Source organism: Pseudophryne corroboree, unplaced genomic scaffold (genome assembly GCF_028390025.1).
Source record: "Pseudophryne corroboree isolate aPseCor3 unplaced genomic scaffold, aPseCor3.hap2 scaffold_662, whole genome shotgun sequence".
In the NCBI taxonomy this organism is placed as follows: domain Eukaryota; kingdom Metazoa; phylum Chordata; class Amphibia; order Anura; family Myobatrachidae; genus Pseudophryne; species Pseudophryne corroboree.
Window position 1 is genome coordinate 268522 of NW_026970249.1, and position 27699 is coordinate 296220.

General features: G+C 46.7%; 2 protein-coding genes and 1 pseudogene across 2 annotated transcripts in view; 1 reads left to right on the forward strand and 2 right to left on the reverse strand.

The window, feature by feature from the left end:
• LOC135036846 (monocarboxylate transporter 13-like) overlaps window positions 1-4049 on the forward strand; it is a 249947-nt gene extending 245898 nt beyond the window's left edge. The window contains 1 exon segment of the mRNA XM_063954486.1: window positions 3619-4049. Coding sequence (XP_063810556.1) covers window positions 3619-4016 — 398 coding nt within the window. The 3' untranslated portion in view covers window positions 4017-4049.
• LOC135036847 (arf-GAP with coiled-coil, ANK repeat and PH domain-containing protein 1-like) overlaps window positions 3498-27699 on the reverse strand; it is a 71540-nt gene continuing 47338 nt past the window's right edge. The window contains exon 5 of the mRNA XM_063954487.1: window positions 3498-4222. Within this exon, the coding sequence (XP_063810557.1) occupies window positions 4116-4222 (107 nt within the window). The 3' untranslated portion in view covers window positions 3498-4115. The remainder of the gene's footprint in view (window positions 4223-27699) is intronic.
• LOC135036849 (U8 small nucleolar RNA) lies at window positions 12545-12671 on the reverse strand (annotated as a pseudogene).

Here is a 27699-nt window from a genome sequence, read left to right on the forward strand (position 1 = left end):
AGGATAATGAATACAGTAAGTGGTGTTAGTAAAGGATAATGAATACAGTAAGTGGTGTTAGTAAAGGATAATGAATACAGTAAGTGGTGTTAGTAAAGGATAATGAATACAGTAAGTGGTGTTAGTAAAGGATAATGAATACAGTAAGTGGTGTTAGTAAAGGATAATGAATACAGTAAGTGGTGTTAGTAAAGGATAATGAATACAGTAAGTGGTGTTAGTAAAGGATAATGAATACAGTAAGAGGTGTTAGTAAAGGATAATGAATACAGTAAGTGGTGTTAGTAAAGGATAATGAATACAGTAAGTGGTGTTAGTAAAGGATAATGAATACAGTAAGAGGTGTTAGTAAAGGATAATGAATACAGTAAGAGGTGTTAGTAAAGGATAATGAAATCAAGTTAGAGGTGTTAGTAAAGGATAATGAACACAGTAAGAGGTGTTAGTAAAGGATAATGAATACAGTAAGAGGTGTTAGTAAAGGATAATGAATACAGTAAGAGGTGTTAGTAAAGGATAATGAATACAGTAAGTGGTGTTAGTAAAGGATAATGAATACAGTAAGTGGTGTTAGTAAAGGATAATGAATACAGTAAGTGGTGTTAGTAAAGGATAATGAATACAGTAAGTGGTGTTAGTAAAGGATAATGAATACAGTAAGAGGTGTTAGTAAAGGATAATGAATACAGTAAAGGGTGTTAGTAAAGGATAATGAATACAGTAAGAGGTGTTAGTAAAGGATAATGAATACAGTAAGAGGTGTTAGTAAAGGATAATGAATACAGTAAGAGGTGTTAGTAAAGGATAATGAATACAGTAAGTGGTGTTAGTAAAGGATAATGAATACAGTAAGTGGTGTTAGTAAAGGATAATGAATACAGTAAGTGGTGTTAGTAAAGGATAATGAATACAGTAAGAGGTGTTAGTAAAGGATAATGAATACAGTAAGAGGTGTTAGTAAAGGATAATGAATACAGTAAGTGGTGTTAGTAAAGGATAATGAATACAGTAAGTGGTGTTAGTAAAGGATAATGAATACAGTAAGTGATGTTAGTAAAGGATAATGAATACAGTAAGTGGTGTTAGTAAAGGATAATGAATACAGTAAGAGGTGTTAATAAAGGATAATGAATACAGTAAGTGGTGTTAGTAAAGGATAATGAATACAGTAAGAGGTGTTAGTAAAGGATAATGAATACAGTAAGAGGTGTTAGTAAAGGATAATGAATACAGTAAGTGGTGTTAGTAAAGGATAATGAATACAGTAAGTGGTGTTAGTAAAGGATAATGAATACAGTAAGAGGTGTTAGTAAAGGATAATGAATACAGTAAGAGGTGTTAGTAAAGGATAATGAATACAGTAAGAGGTGTTAGTAAAGGATAATGAATACAGTAAGTGGTGTTAGTAAAGGATAATGAATACAGTAAGAGGTTAGTAAAGGATAATAATGAATACAGTAAGTGGTGTTAGTAAAGGATAATGAATACAGTAAGAGGTGTTAGTAAAGGATAATGAATACAGTAAGTGGTGTTAGTAAAGGATAATATATACAGTAAGTGGTGTTAGTAAAGGATAATGAATACAGTAAGAGGTGTTAGTAAAGGATAATGAATACAGTAAGAGGTGTTAGTAAAGGATAATGAATACAGTAAGTGGTGTTAGTAAAGGATAATGAATACAGTAAGTGGTGTTAGTAAAGGATAATGAATACAGTAAGTGGTGTTAGTAAAGGATAATGAATACAGTAAGAGGTTAGTAAAGGATAATAATGAATACAGTAAGTTGTGTTAGTAAAGGATAATGAATACAGTAAGAGGTTAGTAAAGGATAATAATGAATACAGTAAGTGGTGTTAGTAAAGGATAATGAATACAGTAAGTGGTGTTAGTAAAGGATAATGAATACAGTAAGAGGTGTTAGTAAAGGATAATGAATACAGTAAGAGGTGTTAGTAAAGGATAATGAATACAGTAAGAGGTTAGTAAAGGATAATAATGAATACAGTAAGTGGTGTTAGTAAAGGATAATGAATACAGTAAGAGGTGTTAGTAAAGGATAATGAATACAGTAAGAGGTGTTAGTAAAGGATAATGAATACAGTAAGAGGTGTTAGTAAAGGATAATGAATACAGTAAGAGGTGTTAGTAAAGGATAATGAATACAGTAAGTGGTGTTAGTAAAGGATAATGAATACAGTAAGTGGTGTTAGTAAAGGATAATGAATACAGTAAGTGGTGTTAGTAAAGGATAATGAATACAGTAAGTGGTGTTAGTAAAGGATAATGAATACAGTAAGTGGTGTTAGTAAAGGATAATGAATACAGTAAGTGGTGTTAGTAAAGGATAATGAATACAGTAAGAGGTGTTAGTAAAGGATAATGAATACAGTAAGTGGTGTTAGTAAAGGATAATGAATACAGTAAGTGGTGTTAGTAAAGGATAATGAATACAGTAAGAGGTGTTAGTAAAGGGTAATAATGAATACAGTAAGAGGTGTTAGTAAAGGATAATGAATACAGTAAGTGGTGTTAGTAAAGGATAATGAATACAGTAAGTGGTGTTAGTAAAGGATAATGAATACAGTAAGTGGTGTTAGTAAAGGATAATGAATACAGTAAGAGGTTAGTAAAGGATAATAATGAATACAGTAAGTGGTGTTAGTAAAGGATAATGAATACAGTAAGAGGTGTTAGTAAAGGATAATGAATACAGTAAGTGGTGTTAGTAAAGGGTAATAATGAATACAGTAAGAGGTGTTAGTAAAGGATAATGAATACAGTAAGAGGTGTTAGTAAAGGATAATGAATACAGTAAGAGGTGTTAGTAAAGGATAATGAATACAGTAAGTGGTGTTAGTAAAGGATAATGAATACAGTAAGTGGTGTTAGTAAAGGATAATGAATACAGTAAGTGGTGTTAGTAAAGGATAATGAATACAGTAAGTGGTGTTAGTAAAGGATAATGAATACAGTAAGTGGTGTTAGTAAAGGATAATGAATACAGTAAGTGGTGTTAGTAAAGGATAATGAATACAGTAAGTGGTGTTAGTAAAGGATAATGAATACAGTAAGTGGTGTTAGTAAAGGATAATGAATACAGTAAGTGGTGTTAGTAAAGGATAATGAATACAGTAAGTGGTGTTAGTAAAGGATAATGAATACAGTAAGAGGTGTTAGTAAAGGATAATGAAATCAAGTTAGAGGTGTTAGTAAAGGATAATGAACACAGTAAGAGGTGTTAGTAAAGGATAATGAATACAGTAAGTGGTGTTAGTAAAGGATAATGAATACAGTAAGTGGTGTTAGTAAAGGATTGGTGGTATAGTGATGAAGGTGCCTCCGCCCCAGTAGGTCAGATACCCGTCACATTACAGTGCTGATCACAGTTAGTGTGTGTGTGTGTGTGTGTGTGTGTGTGTGTGTGTGTGTGTGTGTGTGTGTGTGTGTGTGTGTGTGTGTGTGTGTGTGTAAAATCTCTGCATAGTACATACTATTGATTCCAGGATAAAAGAATGTATTTATTATATGTACAATAGACAGAGGATCAGCCTGTGCATCCCTCTATGTCTGGACTCTATGATAATGTCCAGCAGATCACATCTGTTCCGTCTCTTTCAGGCTGGCTGTGTGATCTGACCGGTGACTTCTCTTTGTCTTTTATCATCTCCGGCTCCTTCCTCCTCCTCGGAGCGCTCATTGTCCTCACCCTCCCTGGAATCTGCTGCAGGAACACAACTGGCCAATCAGAAATCAGGACACATGACCCTTCACCAGCCAAACAGGAGTTGATGCTGAGCAATGGAACTATCAGTTCTAAGTGCAGTATGGAGGAACCTGCGTCAGAACACAGGAGAGATCTAACCCTCCCCTTGTGTCCCTGTAGCCCACTCGCGGAGAATGGAATAGACAGCCACAGCCTCACACCAATCACCTCACCTGCTGAGAGGCTACTAGAACATCCCAGCTCTGCCACCTGTGCCGTGACATCACTGCAGCTCACCAACACAGTGCTATGATGTCATCAATAAATGTCTATGTATTAGTAACAATGCCTGAAAGTCATTGCTTCGTGGCACTCCGGTCGGTGCAATCCTGCAGTCATGCCCTGCAAGCGCTCACAGAGTGCTCAGCCGCAAATCACAGCTTCGCCGGGACAGCTTTTCCGGAGCATCTGATGCCATCAGCGAGAAATCCCGAAATATATCCAAATAGGTTTCATCCCCTATAGGGCAAAATGGGGAGAATTACAGACAGGAAATGACGATGAGAAGCTCATTGAGATGAAGATGGTGAAGAATGAAGGGTGAGTAAATGAAGGGTTGTCTCAGAGATAGGTCTGTCACTGATGGGTGACTGTAACATAGCGGCTCTGGAAACTAACACTCCCTGCTAATTACAGATGCAACACAGTCCCCTGATTACACTACACACAGCACACTCCCCGGCTTTTACATGCAACACAGTCCCCTGATTACACTACACACAGCACACTCCCCGGCTTATACATGCAACACAGTCCCCTGATAACACTACACACAGCACACTCCCCAGCTTATACATGCAACACAGTCCCCTGATTACACTACACACAGCACACTCCGCGGCTTATACATGCAACACAGTCCCGATTACACTACACACAGCACACTCCCCGGCTTATACATGCAACACAGTCCCCTGATAACACTACACACAGCACACTCCGCGGCTTATACATGCAACACAGTCCCCTGATTACACTACACACAGCACACTCCCCGGCTTTTACATGCAACACAGTCCCCTGATTACACTACACACAGCACACTCCCCGGCTTTTACATGCAACACAGTCCCCTGATAACACTACACACAGCACACTCCCCGGCTTATACATGCAACACAGTCCCCTGATTACACAACACACAGCACACTCCGCGGCTTATACATGCAACACAGTCCCCTGATTACACTACACACAGCACACTCCCCGGCTTATACATGCAACACAGTCCCCTGATAACACTACACACAGCACACTCCCCGGCTTATACATGCAACACAGTCGCCTGATTACACTACACACAGCACACTCCCTGGCTTTTACATGCAACACAGTCCCCTGATTACACTACACACAGCACACTCCCCGGCTTCCCCTGATAACACTACACACAGCACACTCCCCTGCTAATTACAGATGCAACACAGTCTCCTGATTACACTACACACAGCACACTCCCCGGCTTATACATGCATAATACAGTCCCCTGATTACACTACACACAGTACACTCCCCGACTTTTACATGCAACACAGTCCCCTGATTACACTACACACAGCACACTCCCCGACTTTTACATGCAACACAGTCCCCTGATTACACTACACACAGCACACTCCCCGACTTTTACATGCAACACAGTCCCCTGATTACACTACACACAGCACACTCTGCGGCTTATACATGCAACACAGTCCCCTGATTACACTACACACAGCACACTCCCCAGCTAATTATACATGCAACACAGTCCCCTGATTACACTACACACACAGCACACTCACCTGCTAATTATACATACAACACAGTCCCCTGATGACACAACACACAGCACACTCCCCAGCTTATTATACATGCAACACAGTCCCCTGATTACACTACACACAGCACACTCCCCTGCTAATTATATATGCTTCACAAACCGTCCCCTGATTAAAATACACATAGCACACTCCCCGGCTTATTACACATGCAACACAGTCCCCTGATTACACTACACACAGCACACTCCGCGGATTATTATACATGCAACACAGTCCCCTGATTACATTACACACAGCACACTCCCCGGCTTTATTATATCAGGATTTTGGTACTTACCGATAAATCCCTTTCTCCGATTCCACAGGGGCCACTGGAGCGTAGTTACAATGGGGAAATAGTAGGCAGTAATTGGGAGCTCGCACTTTAAAATTCTCACACTGTGGCTAGCTCCTCCCCTACTATCTTCCCTCCAAGCCAGTCTACGTAAAACTGTGCCCAAGGAGAGCTGGAATAAACAAACCGTAAGGTAGAGGAGGTTAATGACGCCCTGTAAACCAGGATAACACAAACCAAACCTGGAACAGAACCTAACAAACAACCGGCTAGCCCGAACTCAACAAGCAGTCATATGGTGATCTGCAAACCGTTAAGCAAAAAACAAGGAGGAACAGCGCTGGGTGGGCGTCCAGTGGCCCCTGTGGAATCGGAGAAAGGGATTTATCGGTAAGTACCAAAATCCTGATTTCTCCTTCATCCACTAGGGGCCACTGGAGCGTAGTTACAATGGGGACGTCCCAGAGCTCCCAAATCGGGTGGGAGAGCGCTGAGAGTCCTGTAAAACCGCTTGGCCAAACTGTGATGCAGAGGCCGCAAAATTGTCAAACTTGTAGAATTTGACAAAACGAATGTCGGTCCGACCAAGTAGCTACCCGACATAAAGTATTCATGAAGACCCCACGGCAGTGGCGTAACTACTGCCCCCGCAGCCCTCGCGGTGGCTTGGGGGCGAGGGGCTGCGGGGGCGCCGCCACTGATTTAGAGCAGATTGACATGCGGACGAGCCTCTCCCGTGTCCATCCTTCGTCTCCGTCCGGCTGGTCTAATAATGGAAGTGCCGTTCGTGAACTCTGATTGGCTCACGAACCGGCTCTTCCTTTATTAGACCAGAGAGACGGAGATGCAGGAGGGACATGAGAGAGGCGCGCGCTGTGTCCTCCTTGTCCCTCCTTCACAGCAGCGGGGGGGGGGGGGACACTGAGGGGGCATGTATGGCACAGGGGGCACTGAGGGGGCATGTATGGCACAGGGGGCACTGAGGGGGCATGTATGGCACTGAGGGGGCATATATGGCACAGGGGGCACTGAGGGGGCATGTATGGCACAGGGGGCACTGAGGGGGCATGTATGGCACTGAGGGGGCATGTATGGCACAGGGGGCACTGAGGGGGCATGTATGGCACTGAGGGGGCATGTATGGCACAGGGGGCACTGAGGGGGCATATATGGCACTGAGGGGGCATGTATGGCACAGGGGGCACTGAGGGGGCATGTATGACACAGGGGGCACTGAGGGGGCATATATGGCACTGAGGGGGCATGTATGGCACAGGGGGCACTGAGGGGGCATATATGGCACTGGGGGGGCACTGAGGGGGTATATATGGCACTGGGGGGGAAGTGTGGGGGCATATATGGCACTGAGGGGGCATATATGGCACTGGGGGGGTACTGAGGGGGATATATGGCACTGCATGTGTACCTGGCACATGGGGGGGGGCTATATTTGGCACTGGGGGCACGTGAGCACCTGGCACTGTGGGGGAATATCTGGCACTGGGGGCATATGTGGCACTGGGGGGGGGCTATATTTGGCACTGGGGGCATGTGAGTACCTGGCACCGTGGGGGGAATATGTGGCACTGGGAGCACAGCCCTAGCAACAAGCACTACCCCCTGGCAACGAGCATGACACCCAGTGCATGAAACCCCTGGCAACGAGCATGACACCCAGTGCATGAAACACCTGGCAACGAGCATGACACCCTGAGCATGAAAACCCCTGGCACCGTGCATGGAACCAAGAGCATGAAACCCCTGGCAACGAGCAGGTAATTTAAAAGAAATTAGAAGCCTTACTGTAGGACTTAATGTGTAATGGGCATTACGGTGTGTGGCATAATGTATCACGGACATTGCGGTGTGTGTCATAATGTGTCACAGGCATTACGGTGTGGCATACTATATCACATGCATTGTGGTATGTGGTATAATGTCTCAGGGGCATTGCAGTGTGGCATAATGTATAACGGGCATTGCGGTATGTGTCACAGGTATTATGGTGTATGGTATACTATATCACGGGCATTGTGATATGTAGTATAATGTCTCAGGGTCATTGCAGTGTGTGGCATAATGTATCACGGACATTGCGGTGTGTGTCATAATGTGTCAGGCATTACTGTGTGTTGTATACTATATCACGGGCATTGTGGTATGTGGTATAATGTTTCAGGGTCATTGCAGTGTGTGGCATAATGTATCACGGACATTGCGGTATGTGTCATAATGTGTCAGGCATTACTGTGTGTTGTATACTATATCACGGGCATTGTGGTATGTGGTATAATGTTTCAGGGTCATTGCAGTGTGTGTCATAATGTGTCACAGGCATTGTATGTGCTATAATATATCAGGGGCATTGCAGTGTGTAGCATAATGTATAACGGGCATTGCGATTCCTGTCGTCATGTGTCACAGGCATTACGGTGTGTGGCATAATGTGTCACAGACATTGTATGTGCTATAATGTATCGGGCATTGCAGTGTGTAGCATAATGTATAACGGGCATTGCGATTCCTGTCGTCATGTGTCACAGGCATTACGGTGTGTGGCATAATGTGTCGGGGGCATTACGGTGTGTGGCATAATGTGTCGGGGGCATTACGGTGTGTGCATACTGTGTCATGTGCATTATTGTGCGTGGAATAATGTCTAAGGGCCATTGCAGTATGTGGCATAATGTATACTGGGCATTACTATAAGGAGGAAAAATGACAAATAATGTAAGGGGCATGAATCAGGATTATTTTTCTTTCCAGTGGTGGCTAACGTCTGGGCGTGCAGGTTGTAAAACTGGGGTATAAGGAAGTCTTTTCCTGCAATACCACGCCCCTTTATGCAAAGTCACGCCCATTCCAACGAAGCCACACACCCTTTTTGGCGGCGCGCACATGTTTGTCCCTTTCATAGTGCCAATTATGGGGGATGGGGTATTGGGGTATTGGGAGAAAAACTTCTAGTTACGCCACTGCCCCACGGGCAGCTGCCCCCGAAGGTCCCACCACGCGCGTAAAGTGCGCTGAAATGGTCAGATGTATGCAACAGCCCAGCATAAGCTGGGACCCCGGCTACTTAGTACGGGAGCATCGTACAGAATAAAGAAGAAAAAACCCTTCGTCGAATAGCCTAAGACCTCTGTAAAGAGAGTCGGCGAGCCCTGACAACATTCTAAGAGGACTGAAAAACACTAGTGTCAGATTTATATGAAAAACGGACATCCCCTTTGGAAGAAACGACCGCTGAGGCTGAAGCTCAGCCGGGGGAGTTGCTAATAGAGTACTCCCTGAAAGAGAGCCCGAACTTACGGCCGCCAGGCTAATTTCTTTTGGAAGAAAAACGAAAAAGGCAGAGACCTAAATTTCTGGTCAATGTGGTTTGAAGCGCAGCGGAGCAAAACCTCCCAGAGAAACCAAAGATGACGGCTGAATGGTAACTGAAAGAAGGGGAAATCCCCCTTTTTTCCTTATCATGTCCCATACAGTTTTCCAAAAGTGGCAAAAGCGAGAAGAGGTGACAGACTTCTGAAATCGGGGCCTAGTAGGCCTAACCGAACTAGGGAACTCCTCCCTTCTGAGGTCTCGTGAACAGACACACGGTTAAATTAAACCAGTGTAAGATTGAACAAAGAAAAGGACCCTGTTGAAGTAGACAGTCCAGTCTAGGTAGGAGCCAAGGCTCCTCTACTGACAACAGGTGTAGCTGTATCTTCAAGTCATGGGTGGCCCAACCAGAGCCACCGAGAGGACTAGCACGCATATTCCTCTCCTGTGTTACCGAAAGTGAGGTAGAAATAGAAAAGGAGGCAGGATAGAATAACCAGAAACTCCCAGGAGCCCTGAGGGCATCCTCGGCTACTGCCACCAGAGCTCACGTTTGTGAGTAGTAAAGAGTTAAAGAGTCAGTCAGAACGCCCTGAGGTAGATTTGAAATCTCCGCCCACAGCAGACCAGCTGACAAAACTCCGGGGAATGTTCCCTCGCCCAGGAGTCCGACCTGGTGGCCTGACCTGCGAACCAGAAGCTCCTGGATCCTCCGGATCTTCAGAAGACACGTAATGTACAGAGTGGGATAGTAGCAGTAGATTGCCCCATTAGGGAACCAACGTCACCCCCCTGAAAAAGAGTTATTCTGTGATCTTCCTGAACCCTGTGGGAGCGGAAGAGAGACCGAAAGGAAAGGACTTACAGTGAAAATGAGAATCCTGTAATGCGACTCTGAGTAAAGCCCGATGAGGAAACCCAACCGAAATCAGTAAACAGGCATCCCTGAAGACAAGGGACGCGTAAAACTCCCTTTCTTGTTCAACTAGCAATCACAGACTGAAAGGATTCTAAGGCCAGAATAGGCCTGGCCGAGCCAACTGGCTTCGGAACCTGAAAAAAACAAAAGCCTGAGAACTGTCTCGATTCAAATGATATGTAAAAAACAGGGATCAACACCCTTTGCGGTTAGAAGCATATGGAGCACCGCCTGCAGTATGACTCTCTTGTCATCGTAAATCGGCCGACCCCTGCCAAGGGACTCGCGAGACGGTTGTACTCCAAAATTTAGTCTGTAACCGCCCAAGCCTTCTCCCACCGACCTGCGCCTACCCTGGGACCCTCCAGGTGGTAGGAAGGTCTGACCTGTAGTGGGGTGTATAGGATGATGTAAAATCAGACTGCACCGAGGATGCTGAACCTCTGCTTCAGCTTTTTTTTTCTTTTTTTTTGAGATTCCCTGGCGACGGAGATATCGCCCGTGTGGAGTCGAAAGCTTGAAAGGGCACGGTAAAACTCTAAAGGAAAGACCGGTAAAGGTCTGTCTTGGAGCTGGGGCAGAAGTAGGAGAAAGCAAAGTGGACTTACCTCCAAAGGTTCAAGAAATCCTGCAGAAAGTTCCTTCCCCTGAACCATCTGCCCCGTAGGATTTCATGTTCACCTGTCACTGTCGCAGCCCCAGAGGTCGTCGGGTAAAGACAGCCCAAGTGAAAATGCAGGTTCCGAGTCTGTAGACGTGGAGACCTCCAAAGAACATAAAGCAGAATCGTGATTCTGACCTGTACCAAAGTATCAATTGATCCTGATGCGAAACATCCTGTAACCTAGAGGACAATTGTTCCACAACATACCTGCTCCGGACAAGGTAGAACCCCGCTGCCGTATATGTGCGTTCGATGGATGCCTGAGCAAGGTTGCCTCAGGAAAAAACGGCCGCTTGTTGGACCGGCGATACATCGAGGGGTATACCCTGGAGAGGTACTGATACCATTTCCTGCCGTCTGCGGGGAAAGGATAGGAAAACAAACATTGTTTGATACCTGATATTGTGTATTCGGGTGTCTGCCGGCCGCCTACCGGAGCCTGCCCAGCTCATCCGATACTGGACCAGTCGCTGTCTTTTCGTCATCGGCGTTGAACCCTGATGGACTTGACGTGTCCACCTCCTTTACCTGCAGTATCAGACGAACTGCTGTATAATGCACCTGGATATTCTGAGACACTGGTTCAGACTCCACAGAAAACAGACATCATCAGTATTGTAACATGGAAGGTTAGCAAGGTTCCTTTAGAAACCTGGAGAGGTGAAATGACGTACAAGGTCTCTGGTTACCAGTGACATTACCTGCATAATCTGAGCTGTTCAAACAGGGGCGTCCTGCAGGTGCGTGGAGGGCTAAGCAGATGGCTCCACCGCATACTTCACACCTAAGAGGGAATTCTTTAACTATCCCAGGTGAGACCAACGAAAGGAGAAAAGGTGGGTTAAATAAACACAGCCCTATGTAAGGTCTGCACTATAATGTGTAGTGACCGATACGATTCAAATAAACTTTCTGGAGCAGCGGAGACCTGAACCAGTAGCGCTGCGCTGTGGGACAGGAGTCTTAGCCCTAGGTTATAGGAGCTCTCCTTAAAGTTTTGTTTGGATTCAAACCCCTGTTCAGATACCCGCTACTAGCGTACTGAGCCACAGCGCTATTTGTCTGATGCCTTACACACATTCCCCCAATTACAAATAGCATTAGTAACTAGTGACACCAAGGAATAATAAAGGGAAGGCAACACCCCGCCCTGTATGTAGTGTACCACTAATTAAGGTGCACCAGATGGCAAGGTGGGGTATCTTGTTATTAGAAAACATTGCGGAAGTGTCTGTTTTATCCCCTATATATGGTATTGTATGGATATATCTATATACATACCCACACACACTTAAATATATATATATACAAACATATCTATATATATCTCACACCACAGTGAACCCAACCGGGTAGATAATTACTGTGCACCTAATAGGGCAGATAATTACTGTGTATTTGTAGGGTAAAGAAATACTGCACAGTAGATTTTTAATTATTAAAGAGCTGAGTCCCAGCTCCTGTAATAGAGCAGATTCCCTGATGTAAATGTCTGAAATGGGGCAGAGGACTCCCCTGCAGGAGGAATGTAGCCAAAGCAAGATGTAACAATATTTCTGCAGCACACTGCACAGAAAAGCTACAAACTCCAGAGACAGGTGTGTTGCCTAGAGACAATGAGAGCTGGGAGCTGCCGCCGGGGGGAATAAGCTTCACCCCCCTACCTTATACATGTAAAGAATCCTCCCTGCACAGCCAGGAGAGGAAAGGAGCTTTCAGCGGGCCGGGGAGCGGGGGACTGTGGTGTTGTTAGTGATCATCAGTGAGCGATGGTATCAGAATGACACACACCCCGGTTGTCGGTCAGGGTGGTGCAGGGGAACTGTATAATCACATACTCAGCCTCCCCCATTCATCATGTCTGTTTCCCCATAAGGAGGAACAGGTAAGGATTGTTAGGATCTTGCTTTTTAACCCCCTCGATGTGATGACCTCTTAGGTACCCGTGAGAGCAACTCTTAACACAAAGAATAAACACGCAGCTGTTGGTTAAGAATCACTCTGTTTATTATAGGGATTACAGCTTACTATATAGATAAGACACATGGGTGTATACAATAGTGCAAGAACACAATTGGATAATGAAGGTAACATACGACACTACAGGCAGGATATCATACAGCGGAAGCATGAATAGCACGAGGGCACCACGAGCTCTATGTCCTTATAAGGGTTTCCGTACACGGACAGGGGTACGTGTCGAAACTAAGGCACAGTTAGTACATAGTTTCAGTGTGTGGCGTGGGAGTAGCTTCATATGGTTATAACCTTATGTGGGAACATTGAGACGTTTTTGTCTCTGTAGCAATAACAGTAAAACAAAGGACATGGACCCTTTAACCCTTGAACCCCCTCTTAGAATCATAAATTCATGTGATATGATTCTTACCAGGAGGTTTCCCTGAACGGTATTTGGCCAGATATTGTTTATAACCTGCAGGTGAGTTGTCATGTAGTGGGGCTATAGACTCATACATGAGATTATTCTCGATGGTCTTAGTTGTGAGCCGTCGGCAACATGGTAGGATGCAGAACACAATAACACATATAAGAATGAGAACAATCAATATAAAGATTCCCAATTGTACAAGTGCTTGTTTCCAGTTCTCGAACCAACCGAAGTATTGGCTCCAGGGGTTATCAATGCCTGAATTCTTTTTCAATTCTACAGATAAATCCTGTAGTTTTTTTATGGCCAGGGTGACCTTACCATTGGGGCCGGTGTTGTCAGGTATGTAGGTGCAACATCCCTCTATCTTTCCAATATAGACACAGGTGCCCCCTTTTTCTGCCAATATCATATCAAGGGCCATACGATTTTGAAATGTCATTTGGGAAGTAGCTTCTAGTTGCTCGGCTATACCTTTAAGGGCATCTTTCGTGTCATTAACAAATCTCTGCTGATTATAGTAGATATAATTAATCCAGGCCAGATTTTTATTTACGGATATTATGGGGATGAGAGATTCAAAACCAGCAGCAACCTGATCTCTTGCCTTGAATTCATCAGGGACCCCTCGAGGGACTCCTATAGCATCAATATACACATGTGGGTCAAAACTACCTCCTGGGCTTTCCCTTTTCCTTCTCCTGGAGGCTTAAATGGGAGAAGGAGGCTGCTCCTCCTCTGGGAGAATGTGGAGGGGCATGATTACCTTAGCCAGGGCGCATTCTCCTTTCCATGGGGCATCTAATTTTGTTCTTAATTTCATATCTCCACAGATATAGTAGATATCACCTAGAGATTTGGTCTGATTGTTCAGGACAGTAGTCCTTCTAGATGCGCAGTAACCTTGAGGGAAGGTTTTTAAGTTCTTACCATGGGTATCGTTTGACGGTATCGTTTGACACATAGCAGGTATAATTTCCTGGATATATAGTTATGGTATTACCTGGATTGGGATTTTTCGATAGTATGGGGTATTCCTTTTTCCACATTTCACACTCACTGTCGTTGGTCTTGGTGCCATTGTAGAGGCTGAAAAAACAACCCTCCTGGTATGGGGGTATATTCAGAGGCACTGTACCTAAGTGGGGTCTAAACTTGCCACAAACATAACAGTTACTTTTATTATGTTTGATGGCACTGTATTTCATCCATTCTAACCAAAAATTTATGTCAGAAAACCCAGTCTCAATAGCTAGGGTGTCTTCGAAGGTGGGATTGTTTATGGCTATTATGTCGTTGAATGTGGTTATGTGAAGCCTCAGGGGATTACTTTGGGTACTAGCTTTAGGCTGATAATCTGAATTATTAAACATATCTTTTAAGAGAAATTGTCTTCGGGGTGACAAATATTCTCCATATTTCCCCAGAACATAGGTGTCAGCGTCAGTGGGTTGGGGATGCCGTATACTTATTATAAAGTGGCTATCACATTTACTTTTCCTATAAAGAGTGAGTCGAGAAAGCAATGATTCCCCGTTTTTATCACGTTTGAGAGTTGCCTCATGGGGCTGGTATCCCCAATTAATTCCTGAATTCCACCCCACCGCCCTCCAGGAGTCACACTCCTTTCCCCACTTAGGGCTGGTGACACAGATATAGGCCTGATTAGAGGAATATGGTGTCCCATATTGGTCACATTGCCAGGACCATCGCTTGGACTTACAGGGGACGATGGTACAATAGTCTATTATGTAGGTGGCTACCTCGGTATTAGAGGAATTATACCAAAAGGTATATGTGCCTGCTTCCTCAGTTATGGCCACCTCAGCCTCGCAGGGCAATGGAAGGATAAGAATTACAGTTAAAGTAGTACATTTCCACCATAGTTCAAAAATCGATGGCTCTTTCTTGTGGATCCCCTCTTTGTTCATGCTGGAGGTCAGGGCTGTCTGCCCCCGTTAGTACCTCTTCCTGCTGGAGGTCAGGGCTGTCCGCCCCCGTTAGTACCTCTCTTTGTTGTTGGGGGTCAGAGTTGTCTACTCCCGTTAGTACCCCTTCCGGTCTTCCTTCCCGGTCTGGTCTAGGTATGTTCTTTACTCGGGATGCATGTATCCAGGTAGGGCCTTCTTTGGTAAGGATCGCTGTTCTGGTAACTGCAACAACCTCTGTTTCGGGACCGTACGCAAAGTCTCCTGGTTCTTTGATTCTGGGGAGAACCTTAACAACCACTCTGTCTCCCACCTGGAAGGGGTGAGTTGGTTCCTGTGGATTAGAGGGATTTTTCCGAACAACATTATGCTCAACTTCAGTCAGTTTGGTTATGAGAGACCTGACATATTCTTCCCTGATCTGATCGAGATCCCCCTCTTGCACTATCATGGGTTTCTTTGCCCAGGGCGTGGGAAAGGGTCTTCCCATGAGTATCTCAAAGGGGGAGTATCCCAAAGTCTTCTGTGGGGTCATCCTGATTTCTGCTAGAATGATAGGGAGGACTTGTTTCCATTTGTGAAAGGTACCTCCCGTGGCCTTCCTTAACTTGTCCTTAATAGTCCTATTCATCCTCTCTACGACCCCTGAACTTTGGGGGTGATACGGAATGTGAAACTTCCATTCTATCTGTAGGGCCTTTACCAAAGCCTGTGTGATCTTGGCCGTGAAAGCTGAACCTTTGTCACTATTTATTTGTAATGGGCAGCCCCACCTGGGTATAACTTCCTGTGTGAGTATTCTAGCAACAGTCTTGGCATCCTCCACCTTGGTAGGGAATGCTTCGGGCCACCTTGAAAACATGTCTACTATGACTAAAGCATACTCCTGTTTAGCCCCTTTGTTTGGGATATGAGTAAAATCAATTTGCAAATGAGTAAAAGGCGTGGTTGGATATGCCAGGTGTTGGTGAGCTGCCTTCATAGGATTGTTAGGGTTGTTTCTTAAGCATGTAATGCATCTGCTAACATACTGGTCAACTAGTAATCTAGCGTCTGTGATGTAGAAATCTTTGTCTAGTAATGTATGTGTTGTATGTTTGCTGTTGTGACCAATCCCATGATAGTGCGATATGAACAAAGGAGCGCTTGCTTGAGGTATACATGGTTTCCCCTCTTTGCAGATTAATCCTGTTTTAGGATTCTTCTGCATTATTGGAAACAACCAATCAGCTAAATCTTTGGGGGAGGCAGAAACTTGGAGTTCAGTAAGTAGATACTGATCATCTATCATGGGTGGGATCATGGCTTGGTGTATGGTGGGGAGCTGAGCTGCCTGGCGGGCGGAGCTATCTGCGAGGGCATTACCCCTGGAAATTTCATCAGCCCCGCCAGTGTGGGCCCTACAATGTAAGATGGCAATATCACTAGGCAGGAGTATCGCATGAAGTAAGTCAGTGATAAGTTTGGCATGTGATATGTTCTTACCGTCAGCTCCGATGAAACCCCGGCGGGACCAGATGACTCCATGGTCATGCACAACGCCGTAGGCGTATTTTGAGTCAGTGTAGATGGTAACAGGTTTATCCCGGTACAGAGTACATGCCCTGGTTAGGGCTATGAGCTCAGCAGCCTGGGCAGATTGGTAAGGTATGGGCTTTGCTTCAAGAATGTCATTGGGCAGGCGCACAACGGCATAACCTGCTTGGTATGTGGAGTCATTTGGTCTAGTACAAGAGCCGTCAACAAAGACGTGGTCAGAATCAGGTACCGGTATGGGGGACATGTCCAATCTGGGAGATGTCTCAGTCTCAATAGTCATGCAGCAGTCATGGTCATCGGGCAAGTCGTCTAGGGGACCTTTGAGACCAAGGAGAGCATTTAAAATAGGGGCAGGGCCTGAAGTTGCATTGGCATACTTAATAGCAAGGGATGGATTTCCCAACAATTGTACTTCGTAGCCACTGAGGCGTTGGGCAGACATATGTTGTGTGTGGAGGCCTTTAAGTAGGGTAACTACATTATGTGTGGTATGTAGTACAGTAAGGTGACCTAGGGTGAGAGTCATAGCCATCTCAGCCACCATTGCGCAGGCTGCCAGGGCTCGAAGACAAGCAGGCATTCCCTGGACTGACACGGGCATTATTTTAGAAAAAAATGCCACGGGGCGCAGCTTACCTCCATGTTCTTGAGTTAGTACCCCCGCCATGGTTTTACAGTTGTCCCTTGCAAAGAGGTGAAAAGGTAATACATAGTTGGGGAGGCCAAGTGCCGGACTTTTAATCAACAAACATTTCAAATTCTCGTATGCATCCAACATTTCTTGTGACCATTGTATGTCTCTGGGTTTGTCAGCTAGTGTGGCTTGTCTCAGAATATTGTCATAATAGGAACAATCAGATATCCACTGTCTGCAGTAGTTTATCATACCCAGAAAGACAGCATTTCCTTCTGAGTGGCTGGGCGGACCAGACCCAGTACAGACTGAATGCGTTGTGGACTGACCTTCCTCTCTCCCTCTGTGAGGACAAAACCCAGATAATCAACTTGCTTTTTACACCATTGCATTTTAGTTTTTGACACTTTGTGTCCACATTTACAGAGCCATAGTAACAGTGATAAACCATCCTCTCGGCAGGCCTCCTCCGTTTGACTACAGAGAAGCAGGTCATCTGCATACTGTAGCAGGACAGAACCTTGGGGGGGTGCCATGATTTTAAAGTGGCTTGGAGGACAATGGTGTAAACGACAGGAGCGTCTATGAACCCCTGGGGTAACCTACACCAAGTTAATTGCTGGCCCCCAAAAGAAAATGCGAACAGCAGTTGTGTCTGTGGGTCAACAGGTATGCTAAAAAAGGCATTCTTTAAGTCAATGACGGTGAAATACACAGCGTCCGCAGGGATGGCTGAGAGGAGGGAATTAGTGTCTGGGACTATGGGAGCAATGGGGACAATTAGCTGGTTAATTGCTCTCAAATCTTGTACAAATCTAGTTGATCCATCTGATTTAACAACAGGGTTGACAGGTGTACAGTAAGGAGAGACTACAGGTCTGAGTATGCCTTGCTGCAGGAATTGTTCTACCATGGGCTTAAGGCCATCCATTTTTTCTTTGGACAATGGGTACTGTTTCTGGTAAACGGGATGTACATCAGATTTCAGTGTGGCCTTGTAGGGGGTACAAGATATCAAGCCTGTGTCGAGGGGCCCATCTGCCCATACGTGAGGGTCTATAGTGTCTAGTTCAGAGGTTTCAGTAATCACAGGGAAGTGTGGTGAGATTATGTCCATGCCTTTACCAGTAGGGGTGATGGTTATCTGTAGTTCAGTAAGGAGGTCTCTTCCCAACAGGTTAACTGGGCAGTCAGGTATGACAGTGAACGAGTGAGTCCCTATATATTGTCCACGTGGTGTGTCAATAGGGATAGGTACAGTGGAATAAGCTTTTGTGGGTATCCCATTGATTCCCATTGAAGGAGCGGACTTTCTTAAGGGTCCATGGTACTGGTCCCTACACAGGACACTGGTGGTGGCTCCACTGTCAATCAGGAATGGGACACTTGTTCCATTTATGCCTAGATTGACCATTGGGGGTTCCTTCCAGTGACCAGTGAGCTGCATGAAAGTCGGGACACTCTCCTCCGGGCCCCGTCAGCGGGGCTGTCCCTGCCAGTCAATTTGGAACCTTGGGGCATCTCTGGGAGTATTGTTAGTGGGGACAGGTTCAGTCAATGGTTGTTTAGTTTTATTAAAGGGGTAAGGACAGTCCCTAGCCCAATGTCCATCTTTTCCACAATTAAAGCAGGATGTATGTCGTCTGCTTGGAGGTGCAGGGGGACCCCTATTATGTGGGATGTCCCGCTGGGGACGAGGGTTCCGGTGTTGCCTCCGGGGGTTCTGAAAACTGTGGGTTGGTACACTTTGGGTAATCTTTTTGATGTCAAAACAGCCTGCTGCTTCTTTTTCATATAAGTGTTTACTAAATACCTCAATGTTGTCTGAGGTCCAACTAGAAACACTTTGTTTTACAGTTAATGTCACGGACGGCAACAAGTTGTTTATAAATGTAGAAATGAGTAAGTTGTCGGTATTAACTAGGGTGAGACCTGCCTCCTCTGACCAACACTTTTTAAATCTCTTCCAGAATTCAGTCACATTCTCACTAGGTTTCTGTTTGCAAGCTACTGCTACTGGGAGAGACGAGCGGGTTTTAAACACTGCGTCCATATGTTCACTCAGTTCATCCCACATTTTCTTTATGCCGTCCTGTGTATTGAGGGGGTAATTAGTGGCAGTCTGATTAGCCGTTGCTATAGGGGCACTGATTGTGGGCACCTTACTCCAATCCCACCCGTTGTAATGATCTATGACCCCGTCTATGATGAGTCTCATGTCTTCCTGTGTGAAACTGCGCCCATTACAAGCCTTTTTTAAGTAAGCGATGCAGCCCTTGGGTGCTACCGTAGGTTTGGGACAGTTCTTAATAATTCTGTCTAAATCTTCAACCTCAATAGGTTTTTTTAATAGTTGATCACCCACTGTCATGAAAGGCATGTGTGTCTCCGTCCCCTGTGCACCGCCGTCCGCCCCTGAAATGAGTCTACCGGACCGGGTATGTCCAGGACTAGTGATTTCATTAGTGACAATTGTGGAGTCCGCTGACTGACGAGTGGTTGCAGAGGCGGAGCGAGGGGGTGAGAGTGAGATGGATGATGACTGAGGTGGCGGGGGTGTAGGGGCAGATGGCGGGGCTGGAATAACTGCAGAGGACAGGGCTAAGATGTCCTCGTCTGTTAAAGATGGGTAAAGGCGGTTGTAGGGTGGGGGACAGATGTTGTTAGTTAACTTTTGAAATCTGTCTTTTTCTTTTGCATGAAGTTGGGACTGAGTGTTGGATCTGTTCTTAGTCCTGACCTTTCTTGGTTTATCCTGCCAATGAGGGGCTATGGTAAGCCACTGCTCTCCCCCCGCCCGCATATATGTCATATCCCATTGAGGATCGTGGTCATACCACGGCCAAGCTTCCTTGTCCTCAAGACATAAGCCCTTCACCATATCCATACAAAATGGCAAGTTTGACCCGTCTCTGGGAAAGGGATCGTGACTTTTCATGGCTTCTGTCCAGCCAGCTAGGTTGTCTAGCCAGGGATTAACAAGGTAGTAATTTGTAGGGGAGACACGAGCAACATATTCCTTGCAGGTCTCTCCCGGGAGGGGAGGGGGGTATTCAGTCTCTTTACTCTGGTCTGATCCCATATTACCAACAAGTAACTAACGTATTTTAAGGTGAAGCAACAACAATCCTATCACAAAAACATAGACTGTTCCGAACACACTGTCATATAATGAGCGTACACTTACCACCCGCGCAATATATTTCTAAAAGAATTCACAAATAACAGGGAAGGGGAACAATAGTCTATGTATGCATTCAGCTGATCTGATCATAGATCATTGGTAACATGTGGGAGTGCATATTCCCTACACAAACTACCGGGAACAGAAAACAACAACAGTACAACAATATGTGACACCAAATGTACGTACACTTACCACCCGTACAATTAATGTCCCTGTGACTGTACACAATATCAGTTTGTCATGACAAAAAAATAGTAGGTGATCATATCGAGGAAGCACTATTACGGACCCCCGGTCCTCTATAGGTATCCTTGATACCTGTTCTTGGCGCCTAAAATGTAATAAGTATTGCTGAGTCCTCAACTCAGATATTACCATACATGTCCCCAGAACACGCTACGGGTTCAGATCCAGTAGATGGTCGCAATCCCTTAGTGGGCAAGACAGACAACAAAATTCTCTATCTTACCGGTCAGGGGACGATCGTCTGGATCCCGGCTCCGAGCCCCCAGATTGTTAGGATCTTGCTTTTTAACCCCCTCGATGTGATGACCTCTTAGGTACCCGTGAGAGCAACTCTTAACACAAAGAATAAACACGCAGCTGTTGGTTAAGAATCACTCTGTTTATTATAGGGATTACAGCTTACTATATAGATAAGACACATGGGTGTATACAATAGTGCAAGAACACAATTGGATAATGAAGGTAACATACGACACTACAGGCAGGATATCATACAGCGGAAGCATGAATAGCACGAGGGCACCACGAGCTCTATGTCCTTATAAGGGTTTCCGTACACGGACAGGGGTACGTGTCGAAACTAAGGCACAGTTAGTACATAGTTTCAGTGTGTGGCGTGGGAGTAGCTTCATATGGTTATAACCTTATGTGGGAACATTGAGACGTCTTTGTCTCTGTAGCAATAACAGTAAAACAAAGGACATGGACCCTTTAACCCTTCAAGGATCAACCTCACTGATGATCTCGTCATGCAGCGGCCGGGGAGCGGAGAAAGCCCGCCGAACAGAGCGGGAGTTAGCTCCGCCCTCCTAGTTCTTGGTGGCCACTGCTGTCTCAGTGCATCCCCCGGCCGCCTGTATGCTGCGGCCGGGGAGCGGTGTGCGGCCGGGGAGCGGAGAGCCTGAGCCCGCCGAAAAGAGCGGGAGTTAGCTCCGCCCCCTCGTTCTTGATGGCCGCTGCTGTGCTTTCTCCCTGCATCCCCCGGCCGCCTGTATGCTGCGGCAGGGGAGCGGTTTCACTTATCAAATTAAAAACCACATTATCCCCCGGCTGCCTGTAAGTGTGTATGCTGCAGCCAGGGAGTGTAAATGTATCACCCGGCTGCCTGTATGCTGCAGCCGGGGAGTGAAGAGCGTTGAGCCGGCTTACAGAGCGGGCTGAAGCTCCGCCCCCCACATAATGGCGCCAATTTCAAATCAGTAAGTGCGCCTTTTATGCACTCCAGCCTGGCTATGACTGGAGAGTATAGGAGAGCCTTGTATTAAAACACTGAAAAATGTAAAAACATACATCAGTCTGGGGAGATTGTACTCACCGCTTCCTTCCATCAGGCGTTTCGACCCAGCGGCCCCAACACGCGCCGCACGCAGCGGTGTCCGGCCGGAATCTTCTGTAGTGGAGCGACCCCGACACGCGCCGCACGCAGCGGTGTCCGACCACGTATACTCACCACTGCCATGCTGCCGGAATCTTCTGCTGGTGGAGCGGCCCCAACACGCGCCGCACGCAGCGGTGTCCGGCCAACTCAGGAGAGCTCAGTGTCTCCCTCAGCCGGGGCCCATCCCGAGCCGCACGCAGCTGCGATGGGACCCCGTCGGCAGCTCCCGCGGTGCAGACTGGCAGTGGAAGAGCTGCCAGTCTGTGTGTGTAAGTAAGAAAAATAAAATAATAAAGAAAAAAGAAAAAATTCTTCAGCTAAACCCAAGTGAACCAGCTCACCTCGGGCACTAAACTAAGACTGGGTAGATGCTAGAATCAAGTGGGCTAAGGGACCTTTTCCGTAAGGGGGAGGAGTTACGACGCAAGGGGGAGGAGCTAGGCCAGCGGGATAGTTCCTCTACTATCCACGCCACCAACTATTACCTTTAGTAATTAGGTGGTGAGCGGAGCGGAGCGAGCCACCGTGCCCGAAGCGTGGCGAGCGAAGCGAGCCCGCGAGGGTACTTTTCGGGTACCCTGTTCGCCCGTAGCTCCTCCCCCTGGTGACGTAGCTCCTCCCCTCAATACGTCACAAGGTCCCTTCAGCCCCTCCGATATAGAACCAACCACTAAGACTGGCTTGGAGGGGAGATAGTAGGGGAGGAGCTAGCCACAGTGTGAGAATTTTAAAGTGCCAGCTCCCAATTACTGCCTACTATTTCCCCATTGTAACTACGCTCCAGTGGCCCCTAGTGGATGAAGGAGAAACATGCATAACACACAGTCCCCTGATTACACTACACAATGCACACTCCCTGGCTTGTACATGCATAACACACAGTCCCCTGATTACACTACACACAGCACACTCCCCGGCTTATACATGCAACACAGTCCCCTGACTGCACTACACACAGCACACTCCCGTGCTAATTATACATGCAACACAGTCCCCTGATTACACTACACACAGCACACTCCCCTGCTAATTATACATGCAACACAGTCCCCTGGGTACACTACACACAGCACACTCCCCTGCTAATTATACATGCAACACAGTCCCCTGGGTACACTACACACAGCACACTCCCCTGCTAATTATACATACCTAATACACAGTCCCCTGATTACACTACACACAGCACACTCCCCTGCTAATTATACATGCATAATACGTAGTACCCTGATTACAATACACACAGCACACTCCCCTGCTAATTATACATGCATAATACGTAGTACCCTGATTACAATACACACAGCACACTCCCCTGCTAATTATACATGCAACACAGTCCCCTGATTAGACTACACACAGCACACTCACAGGCTTATACATGCAACACAGTCCCCTGATTACACTACACACAGCACACTCCGCGGATTATTATGCATGCAACACAGTCCCCTGATTACACTACACACAGCACACTCCCCGGCTTTATTATACATGCAACACAGTCCCCTGATTACACTACACACTGCACACTCCCCGGCTTATACATGCATAACACACAGTCCCCTGATTACACTACACACAGCACACTCCCTGGCTTGTACATGCGTAACACACAGTCCCCTGATTACACTACACACAGCACACTCCCCGGCTTATACATGCAACACAGTCCCCTGACTGCACTACACACAGCACACTCCCCTGCTAATTATACATGCAACACAGTCCACTGGTTACACTACACACAGCTCCCTCCACGGCTTATTATACATGCAACATAGCCCCCTGATTACACTACACACCTTACACTACCCTGCTAATTATACATACAACACAGTCCCCTGATTACACTACACACAGCACACTCCCCTTCTAATTATACATACCTATTACACAGTCCCCTGATTACACTACACACAGCACACTCCCCTGCTAATTATACATGCATAATACGTAGTACCCTGATTACACTACACACAGCACACTCCCCTGCTAATTATACATGCATCACAGCCCCCTGATTACACTACACAGAGTAAACTCCCCGGCTTATTATACATGCATCACACACAGTCCCCTGATTACAATACACACAGCACACTCCCCTGCTAATTATACATGCAACACATTCCTCTGATTACACTACACACAGCACATTCCCCTGCTAATTATACATGCAACACAGTCCCGATTACACTACACACTGCACACTCCGCAGATAATTATACATGCAACACAGTCCCCTGATTACACTACACACAGCACACTCCCCGGCTTATTATACATGCAACACAGTCCCCTGATTACACTACACATAGCACACTCCCCTGCTAATTACACATGCATAACACACAGTCCACTGATTACACTACACACAGCACACTCCCCGGCTAATTATACATAAACACAGTCCCCTGATTAAAATACACATAGCACACTCCCCGGCTTATTATACATGCAACACAGTTCCCTAATTACACTACACACAGCACACTCTGCGGCTTATTATACATGCAACACAGTCCCCTGATTACACTACACACACAGCACACTCTCATGCTAATTATACATGCATCACAGCCCCCTGATTACACTACACACAGTACACTCCCCTGCTAATTATACATGCATCACAGCCCCCTGATTACACTACACACAGTACACTCCCCTGCTAATTATACATGCATCGCAGCCCCCTGATTACACTACACAGAGTAAACTCCCTGGCTTATTATACATGCATCACACACAGTCCCCTGATTACACTACACACACAGCACACTCCCCTGCTAATTATACATGAACACAGTCCCCTGATTACACTACACACAGCACACTCCCCGGCTTATTATACATGCAACACAGCCCCCTGATTACACTACACATAGCACACTCCCCTGCTAATTACACATGCATAACACACAGTCCACAGATTACACTACACACAGCACACTCCCCGGCTAATTATACATAAACACAGTCCCCTGATTAAAATACACATAGCACACTCCCCGGCTTATTATACATGCAACACAGTTCCCTAATTACACTACACACAGCACACCCTGCGGCTTATTATACATGCAACACAGTCCCCTTGATTACACTACACACACAGCACACTCTCCTGCTAATTATACATGCATCACAGCCCCCTGATTACACTACACACAGTACACTCCCCGGCTTATTATACATGCATCACACACAGTCCCCTGATTACACTACACACAGCACACTCCCCTGCTAATTATACATTCAACACAGTCCCCTGATTACAATACAGCACACTCCCCTGCTAATTATACATGCAACACATTCCCCTGATTACACTACACACAGCACACTCCGTGGCTTATACATGCATAACACACAGTCCCCTGATTACACTACACACAGCACACTCCGTGGCTTATTAGACAAGCAATACAGTCCCCTGATTACACTACAGACACAGCGCACTCCCCTGCTTATCCTACAGACACAGCGCACTCCCCTGCTTATCCTACACACACAGCGCACTCCCCTGCTTATCCTACACACACAGCGCACTCCCCTGCTTATCCTACAGACACAGTGCACTCCCCTACTTATCCTACAGATATACCGCACTCCCCTGCTCATCCTACAGACACAGCGCACTCCCCTGCTTATCCTACAGACACAGCGCACTCCCCTGCTTATCCTACAGACACAGCGTACTCCCCTGCTTATCCTACACACACAGCGCACTCCCCTGCTCATCCTACAGACACAGCGTACTCCCCTGCTTATCCTACACGCACAGTGCACTCCCCTGCTTATCCTACAGACACAGCGCACTCCCCTGCTCATCCTACACACACAGTGCACTCCCCTACTTATCCTACAGATATACCGCACTCCCCTGCTCATCCTACAGACACAGCGCACTCCCCTTCTTATCCTACAGACACAGCGCACTCCCCTGCTTATCCTACAGACACAGCGCACTCCCCTGCTCATCCTACTGACACAGCGCACTCCCCTGCTTATCCCACAGACACAGCGCACTCCCCTGCTCATCCTACAGACACAGCGCACTCCCCTGCTCATCCTACAGACACAGCGCACTCCCCTGCTTATCCTACAGACACAGCGAACTCCCCTGCTTATCCTACAGACACAGCGCACTCCCCGGCTTATCCTACAGACACAGCGCACTCCCCTGCTTATCCTACAGACACAACGCACTCCTCTGCTTATCCTACAGACACAGTGCACTCCCCTGCTCATCCTACAGACCCAGCGCACTCCCCGGCTCATCCTACAGACACAGCGCACTCCCCGGCTCATCCTACAGACACAGCGCACTCCCCTGCTTATCCTACAGACACAGTGCACTCCCCTGCTTATCCTACAGACACAGCGCACTCCCCTGCTTGTCCTACACACACAGCGCACTTCCCTGCTTATCCTACAGACACAGCGCACTCCCCTGCTTATCCTACAGACACAGCGCACTCCCCTGCTCATCCTACAGACACAGCGCACTCCCCTGCTCATCCTACAGACACAGCGCACTCCCCTGCTTATCCTACAGACACAGCGCACTCCCCTGCTCATCCTACAGACACAGCGCACTCCCCTGCTCATCCTACAGACACAGCGCACTCCCCTGCTCATCCCACAGACACAGCGCACTCCCCGGCTTATCCTACAGACACAGCTCACTCCCCTGCTCATCCTACAGACACAGCGCACTCCCCTGCTCATACTACAGACACAGCGCACTCCCCTGCTTATCCTACAGACACAGCGCACTCCCCTGCTCATCCTACAGACACAGCGCACTCCCCTGCTTATCCTACAGACACAGCGCACTCCCCTGCTTATCCTACAGACACAGCGCACTCCCCGGCTTATCCTACAGACACAGCGCACTCCCCTGCTTATCCTACAGACACAGCGCACTCCCCTGCTTATCCTGCAGACACAGCGCACTCCCCGGCTCATCCTACAGACACAGCGCACTCCCCTGCTCATCCTACAGACACAGTGCACTCCCCTGCTTATTCTACAGACACAGCGCACTCCCCTGCTTATCCTACAGACACAGCACACGCAGCTGCTCATCCTACAGACACAGCGCACTCCCCTGCTTATCCTACAGACACAGCGCACTCCCCTGCTCATCCTACAGACACAGCACACTCCCCTGCTCATCCTACAGACCCAGCGCACTCCCCGGCTTATCCTACAGACACAGCGCACTCCCCTGCTTATCCTACAGACACAGCGCACTCCCCTGCTTATCCTACAGACACAGCGCACTCCCCTGCTTATCCTACAGACCCAGCGCACTCTCCTGCTCATCCTACAGACACAGCGCACTCCCCTGCTTATCCTACAGACACAGCGCTCTACCCTGCTTATCCTACAGACACAGCGCACTCCCCTGCTTATCCTACAGACACAGCGCACTCCCCTGCTTATCCTAGAGACACAGCGCACTCCCCTGCTTATCCTAGAGACACAGCGCACTCCCCTGCTTATCCTACAGACACAGCGCACTCCCCTGCTTATTCTACAGACACAGCGCACTCCCCTGCTTATCCTACAGACACAGCGCACTCCCCTACTTATCCTACAGACATAGCGCACTCC